At 44.3% G+C, this 17264-nt stretch overlaps 2 protein-coding genes across 2 annotated transcripts in view; both read left to right on the top strand.

Annotated features, from left to right (window-relative positions):
- The first annotated feature begins 379 nt into the window (after positions 1-379).
- LOC124163042 (muscle M-line assembly protein unc-89-like) lies at positions 380-5536 on the top strand. The gene is made up of 3 exons (XM_046539826.1): positions 380-532; positions 2664-5468; positions 5528-5536. Exons 1-3 carry the CDS (start codon positions 380-382, stop codon positions 5534-5536), a joined length of 2967 nt encoding a protein of 988 aa, XP_046395782.1.
- A 58-nt stretch (positions 5537-5594) lies between these two features.
- LOC124163041 (sodium- and chloride-dependent glycine transporter 1-like) overlaps positions 5595-17264 on the top strand; it is a 158359-nt gene continuing 146689 nt past the window's right edge. The window contains exon 1 of the mRNA XM_046539824.1: positions 5595-6677. Coding sequence (XP_046395780.1) covers positions 5595-6677 — 1083 coding nt within the window. The remainder of the gene's footprint in view (positions 6678-17264) is intronic.

Raw genomic sequence — 17264 nt, 5'->3', positions numbered from 1 at the left:
TCAGAAAGCCGTAAAACTCACAATTTTGAACCATTTATCTTAAAATTTCGCAATTTATTAATCTCGTACCTACCGCTTATCCTGGTGGGTATTCCATACCCCCACACACACCGGTATTAGTTGCACCTTAATTTATAGCTGCGCCCCTGCAGCGGGGTAACACGTGTTGTATTTCCTCTTCGCATGAAGTGCTCACTCCGCGTGTCTTAGCGGTATTGGTGCCACGCACGTGGGTCCAGCCCGCGAAGCAGAAAGAGAATTCATTTAGCATTTGAATTTGCTGCGAAATGTGCTGGATAAAACTGACATTACGTCCCAACGGAGTGACACGTGTATTTCCCCTTCGAAGGGAGCGCTCCCTCTGCGTGCCTTCGCGCGAATGGGGCCACGCACGCTGGCCCAGCAGAAAGAGAGTTTTCCCCCGAATCTGCTCCGCCGTGCCGTCTCGCGCCGCTTTCGGTCGGCGGCGCCGCGGCGCTCTCCTGGTTCGCGCCGTCTCCACCCCGCGGCGCGGCCGTCTTCGAGGGCACAAGTGCGGGCCACACGAGGGGTCACAGACGGCTGAGCGGCGGAGAGGCAGACTCCGTTTTCCGGCTCCCGCGCTCCTTCATCCCGAGCGAGACTCCGCCCACGAGGGGCCGCCTTCTCTCTCTCTCTCCACCCCCGCTGCCACCTGCGAGGAAATATCGAGACAGCGCCGCCCCGAAGAGAGCGGGCGAAAAGTGTCACTCGAGAATTTCGAGAGACCGGAGTGCGGACAGTCCCGCTGGTGCACCGCACTAGGACTGCTTCTGAGAGTCCGTTCTCGAGCACGCGTGTGTGAAGGGCGAGTCGTGCGAGGGGGTAGTTGGCGTGTGAGAGGGAAGTGTCGGCACGGAGATAGAGGGATGCTCGGTGCGCGGAGGTGAGGCTGGAGCAACCCACTGTCAGGGGCGGCGACGCCTCCCACTTGATCGCTACTCCCTTGGCACCCTAATTCCGTGACCCTTTCCTCGACTCGCGCGTGACCCTTTCCCTCAGCGGGGGGGCGGGTTCCTCCCGTGCGACGACCTTGGCACGCGTGCTCTCATTACCCCATCCCCCCCTCTCGCGGGAGACAGAGGCGACAATCTCGGGTGCATCATCACACTCGGACCCTGGTTTATACACGCCGTGACTCCTTTGTGCGTTCGTGCAGAAGAAGTGTTGACTCGCCCGGCAGCGATCCGTTGGTGTTGACGGCCCGTCATCTCCGCTGCCTCTCGCGTCGGATTATATCCTCATCTCTCTCCACACGTCTTCATCCCCCGACCCATTCTTCGTTCCCCTCCCGACGATCGGTGGGGCAGAATCCTTCCCTCCACCCCTCCATATCTCGTCTTCCATCCCTTTCTGGAGCAACCCTGCGACCTTGACCTATGCCGATCAATTTCTCATTAGTTCGTGTGTGACGCCGCCGCCAACCCCTCGTGTGAGCCTATTCTCCCCGCTCGCTTCCAGTGCAACCGCCCGTCCTTGTCCCCCCCCACCTTCACCTCCGCGGCCACCCTCCCAAACCCCCCACCCTTACAATTTGCATCGAGGTGTGCTTCCACTCCACCTCCGGGGCGGCCGATATCATCCCGAAGCGGAGGAGCGATCGAGCGGTCCCTTTGTTTTCATTCAGCTCGTGCATTCAAATGCGACTCGAAGGAAATTAGACCGCAGAAAAAAGATTTTAGGGAAAAAACAAGCTAAAAAATATCGCAATAAAGAAGGATCAACAGTTCGGCCGTACTTTCTTGATTTATCGAAAAATCGTCCGCTTTGGAAAATTCAGTTCCTTCAAAATAATCCGTCTCCTTCTTCTTGGAAAACAAGCCGAAATACATTTATAAATACACACTAACTGGAACGAGAGTTGGGAGAAGAAGACTTCCTCTCCGCTTCGGGCATTTTTCTTTCCTCCGAAAAAGGAAGGGAAGCTGTGCTCCATTCCGAGAAGGCGCTCTTCAAGCCTCGAGTGGTCCCCGGCATATAAGGCTTCAATTCGGAGCGGAAAGTGCATTTTTTCGAGGCGGGGGCGGTGCGGCCGATGCCGATTAAGCACCACAGCCTCCCTACTCTTTAAAGTGCTCTGCCCCCATTAAAGGTCCCCCTCTCCCATTCCACCCCTTTTAGATATCGGTGTGGTGCTCCACTTTCACGACAATCTCTTCCTTCCTTCCTTCCTCCGGCGCTCTTGTTTGAAAACTGCCCGAGAGGAGGCGAAGGAGGGTGATTAGGAAGAGAGGGAGTGGAAGGGGAAGACAAAGGGACCGGGCTCTGTGGGCGGCTGCCTTTCGTGCTCTCTCCACGTAGTTGTGTGTGCCACTCCTCTCTAGAGTGCTCGGGGATATTTAAGCGGAGTGTCATTTCGGAGGTGGCGGAGGAAAGGAGGATCAGTGACCGTGACGATTGCAAGAATTCACACCTCGGCGCCAGAGACGGAAAAAGAATATTGCGAGAGGATATATTGAGCGCGGAAGTGGGGCCATTATACACTCTCTCGGATACATTTATTGGAGCAGTTCTCGCGAAGCAAATAAAGCCGAGGGTGGACAGTGGTGTGAGAAGGGTGGTGTTTAGGTGAGGGGAGAAGAAGGAAGAGATTGAGGGGTGGGAGAGTGGGGCAGAGTGGGAGGGTGTCGTAACGGGGAGGAGAGATTGAGGGGTCAAGGGGGAGGCGGAGGGGTGGGGGCGGTGGGGCGAGGAACGAGGATGGAGCAGAGGAGGCGCTGAAGAAGAGAGGGGGGGCGCTGAAGGCTCAAGGTCAAGGCGAAGGGGGCGGCGGACGGTCGCCAACCGGAGGCTCGAGGCCTGGACTCGATTCGGATGCTGCTGGAGATCGTCCCGGGGCTGGGGGGCAGGCGCCCGGGGCGGTGACGACGCCTGGGGCAGGCGGATCATCGGGAGGGACTGCGACCCGGATGAGCGGGGAGGCGGGAGGCGGCGGAGACCAGGGGGGCACGACGCCTTCCAAGTCGAAGCCGGCGGTAGTCAAAGCGAACGGAAGCGCTCCGGCGGTTCCTTGGGGCGATCCGGGGGGACCGTCCCTCAGCGAGACGAGACCCGGAGACCCGAAAGTCTTGGCCATGGAGGAAGCGAAGGGTCAGACGAAGCCGGAGCAGCGGCAAAAGACCCCGGAGGCCGAGACCAAAGGAGGTGCCAAGAAAATGGCCGAGAGGGGGGATGCTCAAGAAAAGGCCAAGGAGGGTGGCCAGGGTAAGAAGACTGAAGTGAGTACCGCAGTGGGTCCGAATGCATCGGCAGTGAAAAAGTCTCCAGTCGATACATCCAGTCGTACGAGTACTGTTTCGACTCCGGTAGTCACGTCCACGAAAGCTAAAGATGCAGATGTTAAAACTGGTGCCTCGCAGAAGTCTCGAGAAACCACAAAGGAGAGATCTCCTACAAGCGACAAAACCTTGTCTTCGAAATCTCAACCTGCGTCATCTCTCGCCGACGGAAAGGCGAAGAATGGCGGGAAGAAAGATGACGCCAGCGACGCCCAAATGAAGGTTCTGGATACGTCTAAGAGAAAATCTCCGACGGGTGAAAAGAAGGCACCTGTGAAGGCAGAAACGTCTCACCGTCCCCTCGATCGTAAAGCGAAGGAGCCTGAAAAAACGAGTGCTGCTTCTTCTTCGACAAATCAGCCTACCATCGCCACGAAGAAGAAATCTCCGACAAGTGAAAGACCGGGATCAAAGGCAACCGCGGTAGATTCTGGTGGTAAAGCAAAGGATGACAAAGGAACTATACAAGCAACTTCGACTCAAAAAGTAGAACCGAAGTCGATCAAGGAGAAGTCTCCGAACGGTGGGAGATCCGTCTCTTCTAAGCCGGAATCAATAACCGGCTCCAAGAGCAGCGCTGTGGCTGGCTCGGTAGCCGTGAATGCTCAAGAAACTTCGAAGAGGAGATCCCCGACTGACGAAAAATCGATTCCCTCTCCGAAGGTGGACACAATCACGGGAGCTGCAGGGTTGAAAACTAAAGAGCCAGCAACGAAAGCAACTGTTACTCCCTCTGTTGAAAAATCGCCAGACCATGCCATTGTAAAATCTAAGGTTCTCGAAAAGCCCATGATATCAAAGTCTAACGCAGACACCGGTGATCAAAGTAGTAAAAAGACTGAAGGATTAAGTGGGGTATCCATCAGTGCCTCGACTCATGGAATTCAGGACGCCTCAAAGAAGAAAATGTCTCCTGAGAAAGGCAAAAAAACAATATCAAAAAAATCAGTGGAAGATCCTAAGGACCTAAGTCAGGGAGATATAGTGTCAGGTACACATGGACCATCAAAAGAGTCAGAGGAAGGTCCAACGAGGTCGCTTCAAGGAGTAGATGTAGCATCTAAGTCAGAAAGTTCTAAGCTTGCTTCTAAAAAGGACAATGAAGTGAGTAAATCGCCATCCCAGGTTTCAAGTGCGGAGAAAAAAGTCGAGGCGAAATCACATGCGGAAAAAATTTCGTCTCCAAATTCGAGCAGTGAGAATGAGAAGGTAGAAAAGTTAAAGGATAAAGCACATGGCGAAAATGTGGGAGAAATTAAGCCAGTTCTCAGCACACAGCCGGCAAAACCGACAAGTCTACCACTAAGTGATTCAAAGAGCGAGAAATCATCTTCGGAAAAAAAACTAGGAGGACCTGCTTCAGGAAAAGCTTCTTCGTCGAAGTCAGATGTTGCTTTGCCAAAGACAAAGCAGGCAAAGCCAGCGGTTTCTGGCGTGCAGGAAGTAAAAAAAGATTTAGAAAGTGCAGGAATCCCTAAAAAGGAAAAATCTCCGAGTCCGGAATCAGAAAAACATTCACCAGTGGCGACATCACCTATAGGCCCGACGATAGGCGGCACTTTTAACCAAAGGGAAGACTATAGCAAAACTACACCCACTGACTTGAAAAAAGCAGAGCCCAAGGCAGTGCCTAAAGAGATATCGGAGGGGAAAAGTCCGAAAATAGTCGATACAAGAACAAACGACACAAAATTTTTGGGTGAGCGAAATGGTGGTCAGAAACCTCAAAATGGTGTCGATCGTCAAGAAGGGAAAGCAAAAACCCACGGAGAAGTCGCAAGGGAGAAGTCGATCAACGGGAAGAAGGCTGCGACTTTCTCGGCCGACCCGAAGAAAGGCAAGAGCGGTGAAGGCAAAGAAGAGGGTCGGTCTTCCGTCCAAAGGGGCAACGGGGGGCAGGCCGGAACCCCTCCTTCATCTTCCGTCCGTATGGAGGGATTACCTTCTCCCACCACCTCTGTGACACCCAACGGCTCATCGTCCAGGACGCCCACCGAGCACAAGACTATCGTTCAGAAACTACAGGAGGCCCGACAAGAGGCCATACTAGTCAGAGCGGGCGATCGTAAGGACCTGAGGCAGCAGTACTCCAAGTCGGAGATGGTTTTGCCCGCCGTATTGCAGACCACCCTTCCTGTCGCCAGTGGTAGCGAAGCGGGCGGTGACAAACAAGTGACAAGCAGCCCCAACATCAAAGTGCAGACGCCCACGACCCAGGCTTCGGTTGTCAGCACCCATAGGGTGCCCACGTGTACTACTACGACGGCGCAGCAGTCGACAGGAGGAAGGCCAAAGGAGATGTCGAGGTCGGAGGCCGTCCTGCCAGCCGCCGAGAGGGCTAAAGAGAAACAGAGGACCAGTAGCCCCAACTTGAGCGGCCACGGTGTCGGGCAGGCGGGCAGGCAAGCGGGTTCCATAGAGGGCTTGCCCAAGAACTCGGGTCGGAACGGGCACTCGGACGTCCCGCCAAGGGACCCTTCCAGCCGTAAGGGCTCAGTCATCTCGGACACGACGGCTGAGGCTGCCCCGGCTGGCAGCAGAGCTCGCAGCGCTACCTGGAGCCAGGCGGCGCCGCAGCCTGCGAAGCGGGATGAAGCGGACGAGGACGAGTCGTCGACGGCTCCGGCATCGGCAGCATCGGAGGACCCCGAGTGGGACAAGCGGTGGAGCAGCGCGGGGAGCGACGTGCTGGCCCACAAGGGTCCCAAGGCTTCGAAGGTCGGAGGCAAGGCCATCGCGAAGGAGTGGCGCTCGGAGTGGGGCAGCGAGTCCGCATGGAGGGGAGTGCCCTCGGCGACGGGTAGGGTGTGGGAATCGGAGGCCGGGCTGCTGGGGCGACACCAGCGGGGGCCGCCCGGGAGGCTGGACCTTGGGGCTCCCGGGCCTCTTGCCCGCAAGGAGCTCGTATCTCCCAGTAGCAGCAGTACTGCTTCCAAAGGGTCGGGAATCGAGCGCATCAGCGAGGCGTCAAGCAGCTACCACTCCGCGACGTCCAGTACCCAAGGCCAGCAGCAGCGGAGGGATAGCGTGAGGAACACCGACCAGCAGCCGTCACAGAAGGAGGAGGCGAAAACTGCGGCGGTAGCCGGTGCGGAGGTGGAGGCGGAGGAGAACAGTGGAGACAGGGTGAAGCTCATCGAGGGACCGGCAGAGGTCCACCATCATCACCTTCACCAGATGGAGCGGAAGTCGGGGAGCGGGAGGAGGCGTGGAGGCGGGAACGGGGGTGGGAACGGGGGCGGAGTGGGAGGTGTGGAGAACAAAGGTGCGGACCTGGTTCTGCAGGAGGAGGAGGAGGCCGCGGCGGCCTCCACGGCGGAGACGTCCCGAGGGCCTCCGGCCGGACCTGCGGATCAGCGCACCTTCATCGACATCTGGGACGTGAGTACCTTGCTCATAATTGATAATAGGATAATCGCCCTTTTAGCGAACGCCTTGCATCAAGATTGTGAGGGTTTGGTCACTATACGAGCCATCGACAGAATATTACGACCTGGTAATCTTTCTGAAAGTTTCAAGGACGTAATATGACAGGCAAAACAATTTTTGCGATTTCCTTGAATCAAGTAATACCATAAAGCATTTTAATGCGTCTAATGGTTATAGATCAATTGTCTCCATTTTTTTATTTTTCAAAATCAAGTTTTCATTGTTACATGACATATTAAAAAATAAGCAAACATTTCTATTCCACTCATTCATAAATTAGAGCATTGTTGAATTTCATTAAAATACTCTTCGTAATAAATATAGTTTTGCTGCTAATGTCTTAAAAAATATATGAATTTAGCAAAAATGGCCGGATTTTTTAGAACGGCTTTTAAATTAGCAACCGGCACTGAAAGTGTTAAGGTACCGTGGAACATATTGCTCGGAAACGTTGCGACGCAAACATAAGCACTGGTAACCCATTACAACCCAATGTTGCTTCTAAGTAACTCAAAAATTTATGCATTTTCAGCTCTATCTAGGAAATATTTATACTACGTGTTCTATTGTGCTTTAAATTTTAATGGCCAAAAAATACCTGCCACAATTATTTTGAATGAGTTGAAAATTTTCACGCCTTAGTCTGGGTTAGAAAGGGTTAACATAGTAAATGCAAACGAAAAGCCTCCCACCTTGGTAAAACTTTCTTGCATAGGCCAAGTAGGCACCGATGAAATTTGGAAACTGATCGCTTAGAAAATTTGATTTGTTCCCCATATTGTTTGCTTCACTTCATTACGTTTCAGTTTCACTTTAATTATTATTGTAAAACTGCTGTAGAGTTTTAAAGTGAGATTTCATTGACGCTTCAAGTTTCCTAAGATATTCAGCTTAGATAATAAGTTGGAGATATCTGCTTGTCATTGAGGGGTTTATTTTGAATTCCTGCCCATAGGAATGGCTTTCTTCATTGCGGATTTTCCTCTATCGTTTGGATAGACCAGGGCAGAACGCAATGACATTTCTCAATGGACTTCGATCTTTTTAGTTTTTTTCGCCCTAAGAATAAATTTTGTGTCAAGGAAAGTTATTTTAGTAATCTAACGCTACATATAATATAATGTATGGTATTACACCTAATATAAATATCAGTACTAATCTTCTAAAATTGTCATAAATATGATCACATAAATGATAGAAGTACCTTATTGTGAATATATCTTTTATTGAGTTACTAAGATTTCACATTTGTATTGGAAGTCATAAAAAGGGTATGATGGTTTTTCTAGTATTAACTGCAATAGTATTGGATTTAAAAATAGAGCGCTGCGATAGCTAACTTTCTTTAATTTTTCTATGCTGGATTTATTGGTCAGAAACAAAATAATTGTTAAAATATTTTCTTGGTCAAAAGTTTTAAACTACATTGCTATTTTCCCAACACTTGTCTGATTGATGGATGAGACTCAAAACTACGCTTACTTGGTTCATGTAAATGCTAGAAATCGGATACAAGAAGTGCATGTATTTGGTTACTGAGGGAACTAGTATATATTGTAAAATATCTCTTCAAGAATACGTGAAACACTAACGGGATCCAACTTTTGGATGCCGAGTTCGTATAATTTACCTAGGGGACACCGTTAATAGGGCTCTATGAGGGTAAACACATACGCGAAGTATACTAGAAAGCCAACCAAAAGCTGTGATTTGTGAAATGAATTCTCGGCAATTGCCATAGAAAGTTGATGGAGAAAAGCTACCTAACTCACTTAGCCTCACTTGGAGTATGCCGCTAGCGTGTGGGACCCTGATGAAGGTGGGCTGATATCTGAAATCAATAGAGTACAGCGCAGGGCGGCCAGATTCGTGATGACTCGTTGCGATAAAAAGTGCAGCGTTTCCAATATGTTAGACGAGTTGGAATGGGAATCTTTACAAGAACGTAGGAAGCGTATAGGCTCAATTTACTTAGTAATCTCGGAAATGATTTTTCCTCAGACGAGATGAAAATATCGCTCGTTTACCTTCGTACCTTCGTTAGACGTTATCACGATAAGAAAATAAAGGAAATAGATAACGACGTACGGATATTTATAATGCCATCCTTTCCTCGAAGTACTAAACTTACACAAGTTTTACCTTTGCATGATCGTGCAAGTAATTTTTGCCATCATTTGACATACTTTTATGACCGCTTGGTTTGCATGTGAGGGTCCCCTTGCATGCTACATGCTGGTGATTAGTCACCCTCTGCAAAGCACACTAGAGGTGGCTCGCAGGATATTATTTGTATGTTGATATGTAAAAATGGATCGTCAGTCCAATGAAATATGCAAAATTAAGTGACAGCTAACGGCTGCAATGCCAAGGGAAATCAGAATACACCATTTGGTGGGAAAAATTCTGCCATGTAGCGCAAATTCAGATAAGGTATTATTAAATATTGATCAATGTAAATCACTAATAGTATAAAAAATGATCGATAAGAGGATTGGAGAGAATGTTATCAATGGCCAGTTTAGTTTTAGAGATGGGAAGGGAAAAATCGATTGAATTTGATGCCTTTGCAGGAAGATTAATGGAAACAAACAGATCATTGTATATTTGTTTTTTAAATCGGGAAAAAGCTTTTTTCTATATTCAATGGAGCTTACTGATGAAAATATTGGAAATATTAGAATTGATTGGAAGGATATAAGATTTGTAAAAGAGCTCTACATTGGGAAGAACTATAATGAAATTAGAAGATGAGAAACCAGAGAAAATAAGCACTGGAATGGGAGTGAGTCAAGGCTGCTGCTTGTCACCACTCTTGTTCAACCTTTACATTTAAAAGCTAAAGAAGACGGCTCAAGAGGGGTGAGGGTTGGAGGAGGAAATATATGTATTATTTGAAATATGTATGGAAACTTTTTTTCAGGAAGTCAAAAGTAGAATATCAATGGGAAAAAAGCATTTGACAAATGAAAAAGCTCCTCGAATTACTAAACTTACACAAGTTTTACCTCTGCATGATTGTGCAAGTAATTTTTGCCATCATTTGACATACTTTTATGACCGCTTGGTTTGCATGTGAGGGTTCCCTTGCATGTTACATGCTGGTGATTAGTCACCCTCTGCAAAGCACACCCTCTCCAGTAAAGTACTTATCACCCTAAGGAAGAGATTTTCCAAAAGCTTCGTGTGGACCGTGGTGTTCTGTGGATCGGTGACTTGGACCTGCAAAAAAGAAGAAGTGAATGATGTGGAAAGTTTTAAAATGTGGTTGTGGAAATGGATGATGAGAGTGAGATGGACAGAAAATGAGAGGAATGAACAAATTTTGAAAGAAATGAAAGGTAGTTGCACTTATACATTTCAATATGTCAAAATTCCACTATATTCAGCCTGAATCGGTTGAATTCAATAAGTTTTGAAATGACTGACGAGAAAAGATCAATCATGCTTGCCATAAGAAGGAGAAAATCAAAGTATGTTAGTTGGACATATCATGAGGCCTGATTGCCTCCTGTGTGCAATAAAGGAGGAAAATTGAGAGGATACTCAAGAAAGAAAGAAAGAAGAAAAGTTTTATATGTTGACGAATTAAAGGGGAAAAAAGAGGTTGCCAAGAGATGAAAATGTGGGCCTAAAAATTGAGAAGTTTGAAGGAGTTCAGCAGGAACCTGTCTTAGGAAAAATCTACCCTGTACATCTACTATGCATAAAATGATGACTTTCGTGAAGCCATCATCGGGAGAATATGTCCGAGTTTAATATTTTCGCAGACATGCCATCGGTGTCTTGTGCCGAAATAAAAATATGATGGAAAAAAGGCGGCTGAAAAGACTGATTTTGGTAACAAAAAACCAGTTAAAATTTTATTATTTCAGCCTCAACTCTGTAAATTGAACCAGTTGCGTTGCATCAGGGTAGACTTTTTCGTGACGGCAGATGTCAATTTGGCATTTTGAGGGATGAAATTGAAAAATGAGTCTAGAGCCTGAGTAATGTGTCCTTTCTTTCAAGCTTGTGTCCACAAAGGTACTTCATGATCCACAAAGTGACTTGGCGAGATAATGTGAATATGATAACGCAAAATTATTTGCGAGTAAATCTGTGTGATAAGAAAAAGTTGACCGCATTCCTACTACCAAACGCGATGTAAAGAGGAATTCGTGTTAATATCGAAGCTACGATACGCGGTGTAATCGGAAATAGTAAATGCTTATTATTTCCAGTGAAAAAACCTAATTTTTATGGTGGTAAAGCCAAATCAGGATGTGATTACACAATAGGTTCCTCTAAATATGTGCTAGCATTAAACAATAATGTCAATTAGTTTCAATGAATGTTTTCACAACTTTCTGACAAGAAAGATATAGTTTCTCCAACAAGAGAAAACTACTACATCTTTGTATTCGAATATAATCAGTTGTAGAAGATGAGCTGTTTACAACAGCGGTGGTTATATGGCCACTTGCACCAGTGCCCGGGAAATCATTCGAGAAAAGTTTTCATGGGTGAATAAATCTTCTGGGCAGAATAAATGGCCGAATAAAAGCTTTTTGAATAAATTTAGTTCAAAATTGAGCCTATTATTCTAAAACATTTCTTGTGCCACGGTTTTACCGTTTCGATTCTTGGTCGGCCCTTGAAGTTTCGCGGCGAAATGTATCGCCTAAGTCGCGCATCACCATCTAGTGACGTCACTGTTCTATTCATGGATCTCTCATAGCGGCGTAGGCGTAGTACCGATGCCCTGCATACCTGAACTGCGTCATTTCCCCACGAAGACTTGAGAATGGATCATCAGATGTAGAGTTACAAATGATGACCCACTTTGCGTGAATATTTCTGCGAATTACACGGTTAAGCACATACGTATTTGTCTACCGAAATAAAATATTGGGGAAACTTGGATGAAAATTTTCCACCGACGAAAACTCATAATCATAAAATTAAATAGTCTCAGATTACCATTTCTATCCATATGTAATATCCGTAGATTTTTTTATCCAAACAAACCGATTCTTAGCTTGGACTGTGGAACGCTTTGCGTCTTTCCCTGTTTATTATTAAAACCTTTGGGAAAACAATCGAAATTTTTGATCATATTTATAAACTCCTCTAATATTTCCACGATTTTATATTTTAATTAACTGATGAGGTACTCTCTCAGCGCTTAGCATTTTTATGCTATCGTGTGCATTTGTATACCTGCTTTCTAATATCTCTATTGTTTTGTATAACTGTTTATTTTGAATCCCCAAGCCCTCATGGGCGTATCTCGCGTCTTTCCGACTACTCTTACTGAATTGCTACGCTATATTCCAACTTTTTTCGATGATAATAGTTACATTATAAAAAATAGTCGTCTTAATTATCTCCCCATGGTGCGTCACTATATCTTATTACAAACCGTATCAAATATAATCACTACTGTAATTAGTAACGAAAACTGTAATGGTACAGAATATTGGTTAATTTGAAGCGTACTTATCTTCCGGGAGGGTCTGTTTCATGACATGCAAACCTCGTGAATAGGTCTTCAATTTCTGAAACTGTTGAGCTCTTGCACTTGGTTCCTGGAAAAATACGTCTCCGCCTCTACCATAGGTATAGATACTTTCTTATTGCATATGTGTATAATTTAATTACATTAATTAAATATCATTACCAGTAGAATTTCATCAAGCTTATTTTAATTTTTTTCATATTTTGTGCATTTAATTACAGTAAGTCAAGTCTAATTTAAAATCAGTCATTAAAGTTCATGTTCTGCGTAATTAATTTATTCCTAAGAAGCAATTATTTTATCCATGTAGAACATAAGTCATTTTTTGGGAAAAAGTTATTTTTACTACATAATCTTAGATAAATAAAGTCTTATTCAATATGGATGTTATTTTTTAGCTGTTTTTATACTTATTGCCAATTATGGCCATCAACGATCAGCTTAATGGGTATTTTTTCTTTTCTGTGCTTTCATGCAGTCATCTTTGATAATCTAAATCTAAGCCTTTAATTTATTTCACAAGCGTGTTGAATTATTAACCATGCAGACTTTTATTTCCGATAGAAATGTGAAAATGCATGGCTGCTAAAAATATATGCTATAGGACTTAAAATGAATTTTTTGAAGTTTCGTGGAAGACAGTAGGTGTAAAGCGTTCTTTCAGGCAAAAAATGAAGAACTTGTTTGCTTTATATTATCCGTTGCCCTTTCCTGACTGATTTCCAGAGGTATACCCGTCTCAATCGTTAAAGATTCTCACTTGTCTCATCTATCTGGTAGAAAGCTTTTCATCTCAGCCCAGAGATGTGATAATTCCATATTTTCACATGCAAAGCGTGAATTTAAATTCGCAACAATCCTGTTCCATTACATAGTAATAAATACATAAAAAATAAATTGAACTTTATTTTACCGGGTCGACTAAATTTTCGATATCCACGTACCGCTACCAAGAAATATGGTAGTATGCATAATTGCTGAACCCTGGATCGATGAAGTAGAATTGTGTTATTCTAACCATACCGCGTAAAATATACATTCCTTAAAACCGAGTTAATTATAATATTGTTTTTGAAACAAATATAGGCATATATGCTAATAATTCGGATATATTTTGGTCAAATCCCATTCAGGAAGTAGAGGATTGTTAAATGGAGTAGGTACTTAATTAAGCCAAGTAATTGGGAATTGAAGTTTTAACTACTGTTTTCACGTAAATTTATATATTACATGGAAAATATGCGACTCAATTTCAGTGAGGTATTATAATGAATAGGCGTTCCCTGATGATAAAATAAGTAGTTTCTCCCATCAAAATATACCTATTGGTATAAAAATATGGAGTTTAATGATATAAATGTGTTTTTTAAGAAATCTTTCCAGATTTCATATTGAAATGTTTTAAAATGTGCTAATTTATTATTTGTAAATTATTTTTCGTATGCGATGATAATTGACTCTTGTTAAGAAAATCATCATTACTCCAGAAATCACGGTACTGATGTCTCTCTGCTCTGACTTTTTTAAAGCTTTTTTCATAGCTCGACGAAAAAACCTTGTATACTCATTTTCAGGGTGACGCCAGTCAGCTGAGAGTTGTAGCACGTGCTCAAAGCAAGTAAACCTTAAAGCTATAATGGATTGGCGATGTTCGACTCCTTATCATGCCAGCTAGTGTTGGCTTTTGTGGGTACTGGAATAAGAATTGTTATTTCCGTAAAAAAACTAATGTTGTGTACACATGAATGAACATATTGCACCATGAAGTACTGGAAATTATCTTTTTTGTATTATTTATTTTGCAGTTTTTATTTTTACTCGAAAATACATCGATGGGCTCATCGGTGTGCTTAATGTTTACGCTATTTTAGGTGATTTTTTCAATATTTGCGAGCCATACATGTCCCGTGATCAAGGTTTAGAGTTGATTTCGGGTTTTTGGTAATCCTCACCTCTCAGTTTAGGTATTACTATTATGTTAAAAAATAATCTTTAACCGAGCGACTAACAACTAAGAAACAGCGACTATAGACATTAGTTAGAATGTCATTGATGGAAAATCTGTGCAAAAAGCCAGTATTTTAGGGTTTGTTTCGCGGACACGCTTGTTGGCAGTTTATATCCTGAGAGAAAAAAAATAGGCGATTACCTTTTATCTTCCATCGTGGCCGCTAAATCTACTCTAATCCCGGATTCTTTTTTTAGATTTAGAGGATTATAATCTTAGTCGCGCCATTTCTGGCAAGCTAGCTGATTCATACATTGAGATTTCTTTGTTTTGGCACACATTCGTGGATATTTATGAATTTAGGATTCTTTATAGCAACTTGCCGTACTTTTGATTCCTTGTTGCCTAGGTTATGTCGTTCATTTTTGAACGATTTAAAAGTTCAATTCCTCTGGGTCTGGCGGTATTCACAAAGCGACCTTATCCTTCATTGTGAAGGATAACTTCTTCCATTTTTGATAATTGCTTTAGATGAGGACTCGTGATTGATTTTAGGGTGATATTTATCCAGAGTTATAATTGAATCTCACCTTAAAATTTACCTATGTTTTGATTAATTAATCGTTGATTCCGAGCTTTAATGAATAAATGATAGGGGCGGAAATAAAGTGCAAGTTAGCGTTTGAGTGCTAGTTCTAATGGCATAACGTTTTGGCCATAATTTTTTCCATTACTGAATTTATTTTCATTCCAATACCCACCCATTCCCTACATGTATTCCTCTAGTAAAATATCTCATCTTGTGTACTTTTGTATCGACGAATATACTAGTACCACTGAAATTTGTGAGGATCTTGATACTAGTTATATATTGAAAATATCAATGAAGGATGAAAAATAAATAAAATCATCATCATAAATTCGTCAAAAAACATGAATGATCCCAAATAAAAAAGCTTGGAATCATATTTACCCCTTAAAGTAAAAATGCCTTTTTCTTGTCACAGATATAATAAATTATCAAACATTTGTTCCGTGCTTATATTATTGAGTCTCTCAAGTGAGGCTCTTTGTGTATCAAGATGTTGCCTATTGGAGCCTCTCTCTGCTGACTTTGTTCATCTTGGTATAAATGCGTTGATTGGGTTCCCTCCTCGGCGACTGATAGGTATCCCCTCTCCAGGTTTCCTCGTCATTCATTACCGAATATTCCTTCGGAAATTCCCGTCCTGATGCCTCGCTCCCTCTGGCTCCGGAAATTGAACCTGAGTGGTGAGCTTGGGTGCGGGGGGCGGCCATGTTGCCCTCCCCCCTCTACCACTCCTGAATTCCGCTCAGCCCACCCCCACCCAATCCTGTTCTTTGATGAGACCGTTGGCTTGGCAAAAATTCGACGACTCACAGTGGAACGGAATCGGCACACGGATATAGCTGAAAGGAGTCCAACGTTGGGGTGGATTTTATTGCCTCGGTAACTATTTCCGTGGGGATTTTCACGGTAGTCCTAGGGAAAATTCATATCGAATCTGATTTTACAATTCATGACAGGAAAATGTTATCTCTCGGCCCTCATTTGACTGCCACTATGTTGCTATTCTATCTTGAATAACTATAAACTCGGCCATTAGCTGCGGCTATAAAAGTTAATTGGATAGCAAATTGAAGTAGTAAATTTATCGCAATATATTTTGTGCTGCTGTGTGGCCAACTCCATGACTATACCTACTGCAGGGAAGTAATCGAATGTGATACTCAGTTGATGCACATTTAATATTTTAGTATACCTCTGTTGCCATTAGCTGTGATATTACTTCATTTCCTTTACTTAATTTTCTTATTTTATGGCATATTACTGATTATCTGATTTTTTATATCTGCCTTATTACATATCTGGCTTAGCCCTTATCAGTGGTTATTTGTTTTTTATTAGACTTGACCCGGTTCTGAAAAGATAGGATTCAGTGAAGTAGGAGCTGATTCAGTTCTTGCCTGACCTGATTTTCCAAGTTAGGATTGATTTGATTCCAAAGAGATATGATTAACATGGATTCTTAATGTCTCTCTAAATGAAAAATACCGAAGAAAAATTTTAACTCAATATATGTATGATACGTTACCTGGCAGACATAATTCACCTTAGAAATTAGAAAGCTGAGAGAGACAAGGTTTGGATGGTAAGGTTGGTGGGGATGGTTATTTAAAGCTTTGTTGGAGAGAACTATGTTTGGTAAGCTGGGAAGGGAGATGAAGAGAATAAGATCAATGAGAAGCAAATATATGAAATAGGCTCTAACGAGAATTGAACCGCAAGGCTAGCGGGAGTTGGAGTTGCCCCCGGCGCGGCGGGCGTAAACAGTTTATTATAAAAATAGGAGTTTATACCCATAGAAATATATACTCGGAAGAAACGGTGTTTAGTATTCTCCCTCCAAGTGAATTCTCCCTTTACTGGGCTAAGGAATGCTAAGAAGTTCAATGTGGGACGGAGAATAGGAGGTGATTCGCAGCATGTTCCATCCATTATCAATACCATCGATCGATCCATCTTTACCAATAGTATCACTTCGTAAAAACAATTTGAATGACTACGCTGTGTAGGGCAATACATGTCAAAGTAAGGGTGGGCTATTTGGCGCGACTAGTATCCTTCATGAAGCAAGTACTGATCCTTCGACATTTGGAAATATCGGTCGGTCGAAGCGCGCTTCGGGAGCGTGAGTTTTTGGATCGAAAATCCTTCGCCGTCGTCCTTCCCCACTTCCCGCAGGAGTCGTAGTCGAGGGAGAGGAGGAGCGTGGTTGGGTGCATTCGAGGCATAAATGCGCGGCGTAAGTGCTTTTTCCAGCTGAGCAGAGATGCGAGTGGTCGACCGGGGGAGGGAGGAGGGCCCAGCTCCTGCTCACTCCGGCCGTGGTGTGCTGCTCCTGCTCTGCCGCTGCGGGAATTTCATTTTTCGCAATCGATATCATTATTTACTCGGGTCGGGTAAAAATGTGCAAACTCTTTTGTGCTCTCTTCCACACGCCCCCGATTGCACAGGCAGAGCCCATTAGTGGCTTTTTAAGTTCATTTGAGGCGAAACTTTGGATTA

The sequence above is a fragment of the Ischnura elegans genome, chromosome 7 (assembly GCF_921293095.1).
Source record: "Ischnura elegans chromosome 7, ioIscEleg1.1, whole genome shotgun sequence".
Classification (NCBI taxonomy): domain Eukaryota; kingdom Metazoa; phylum Arthropoda; class Insecta; order Odonata; family Coenagrionidae; genus Ischnura; species Ischnura elegans.
This window is presented reverse-complemented; position numbering and strand designations above follow the sequence as displayed.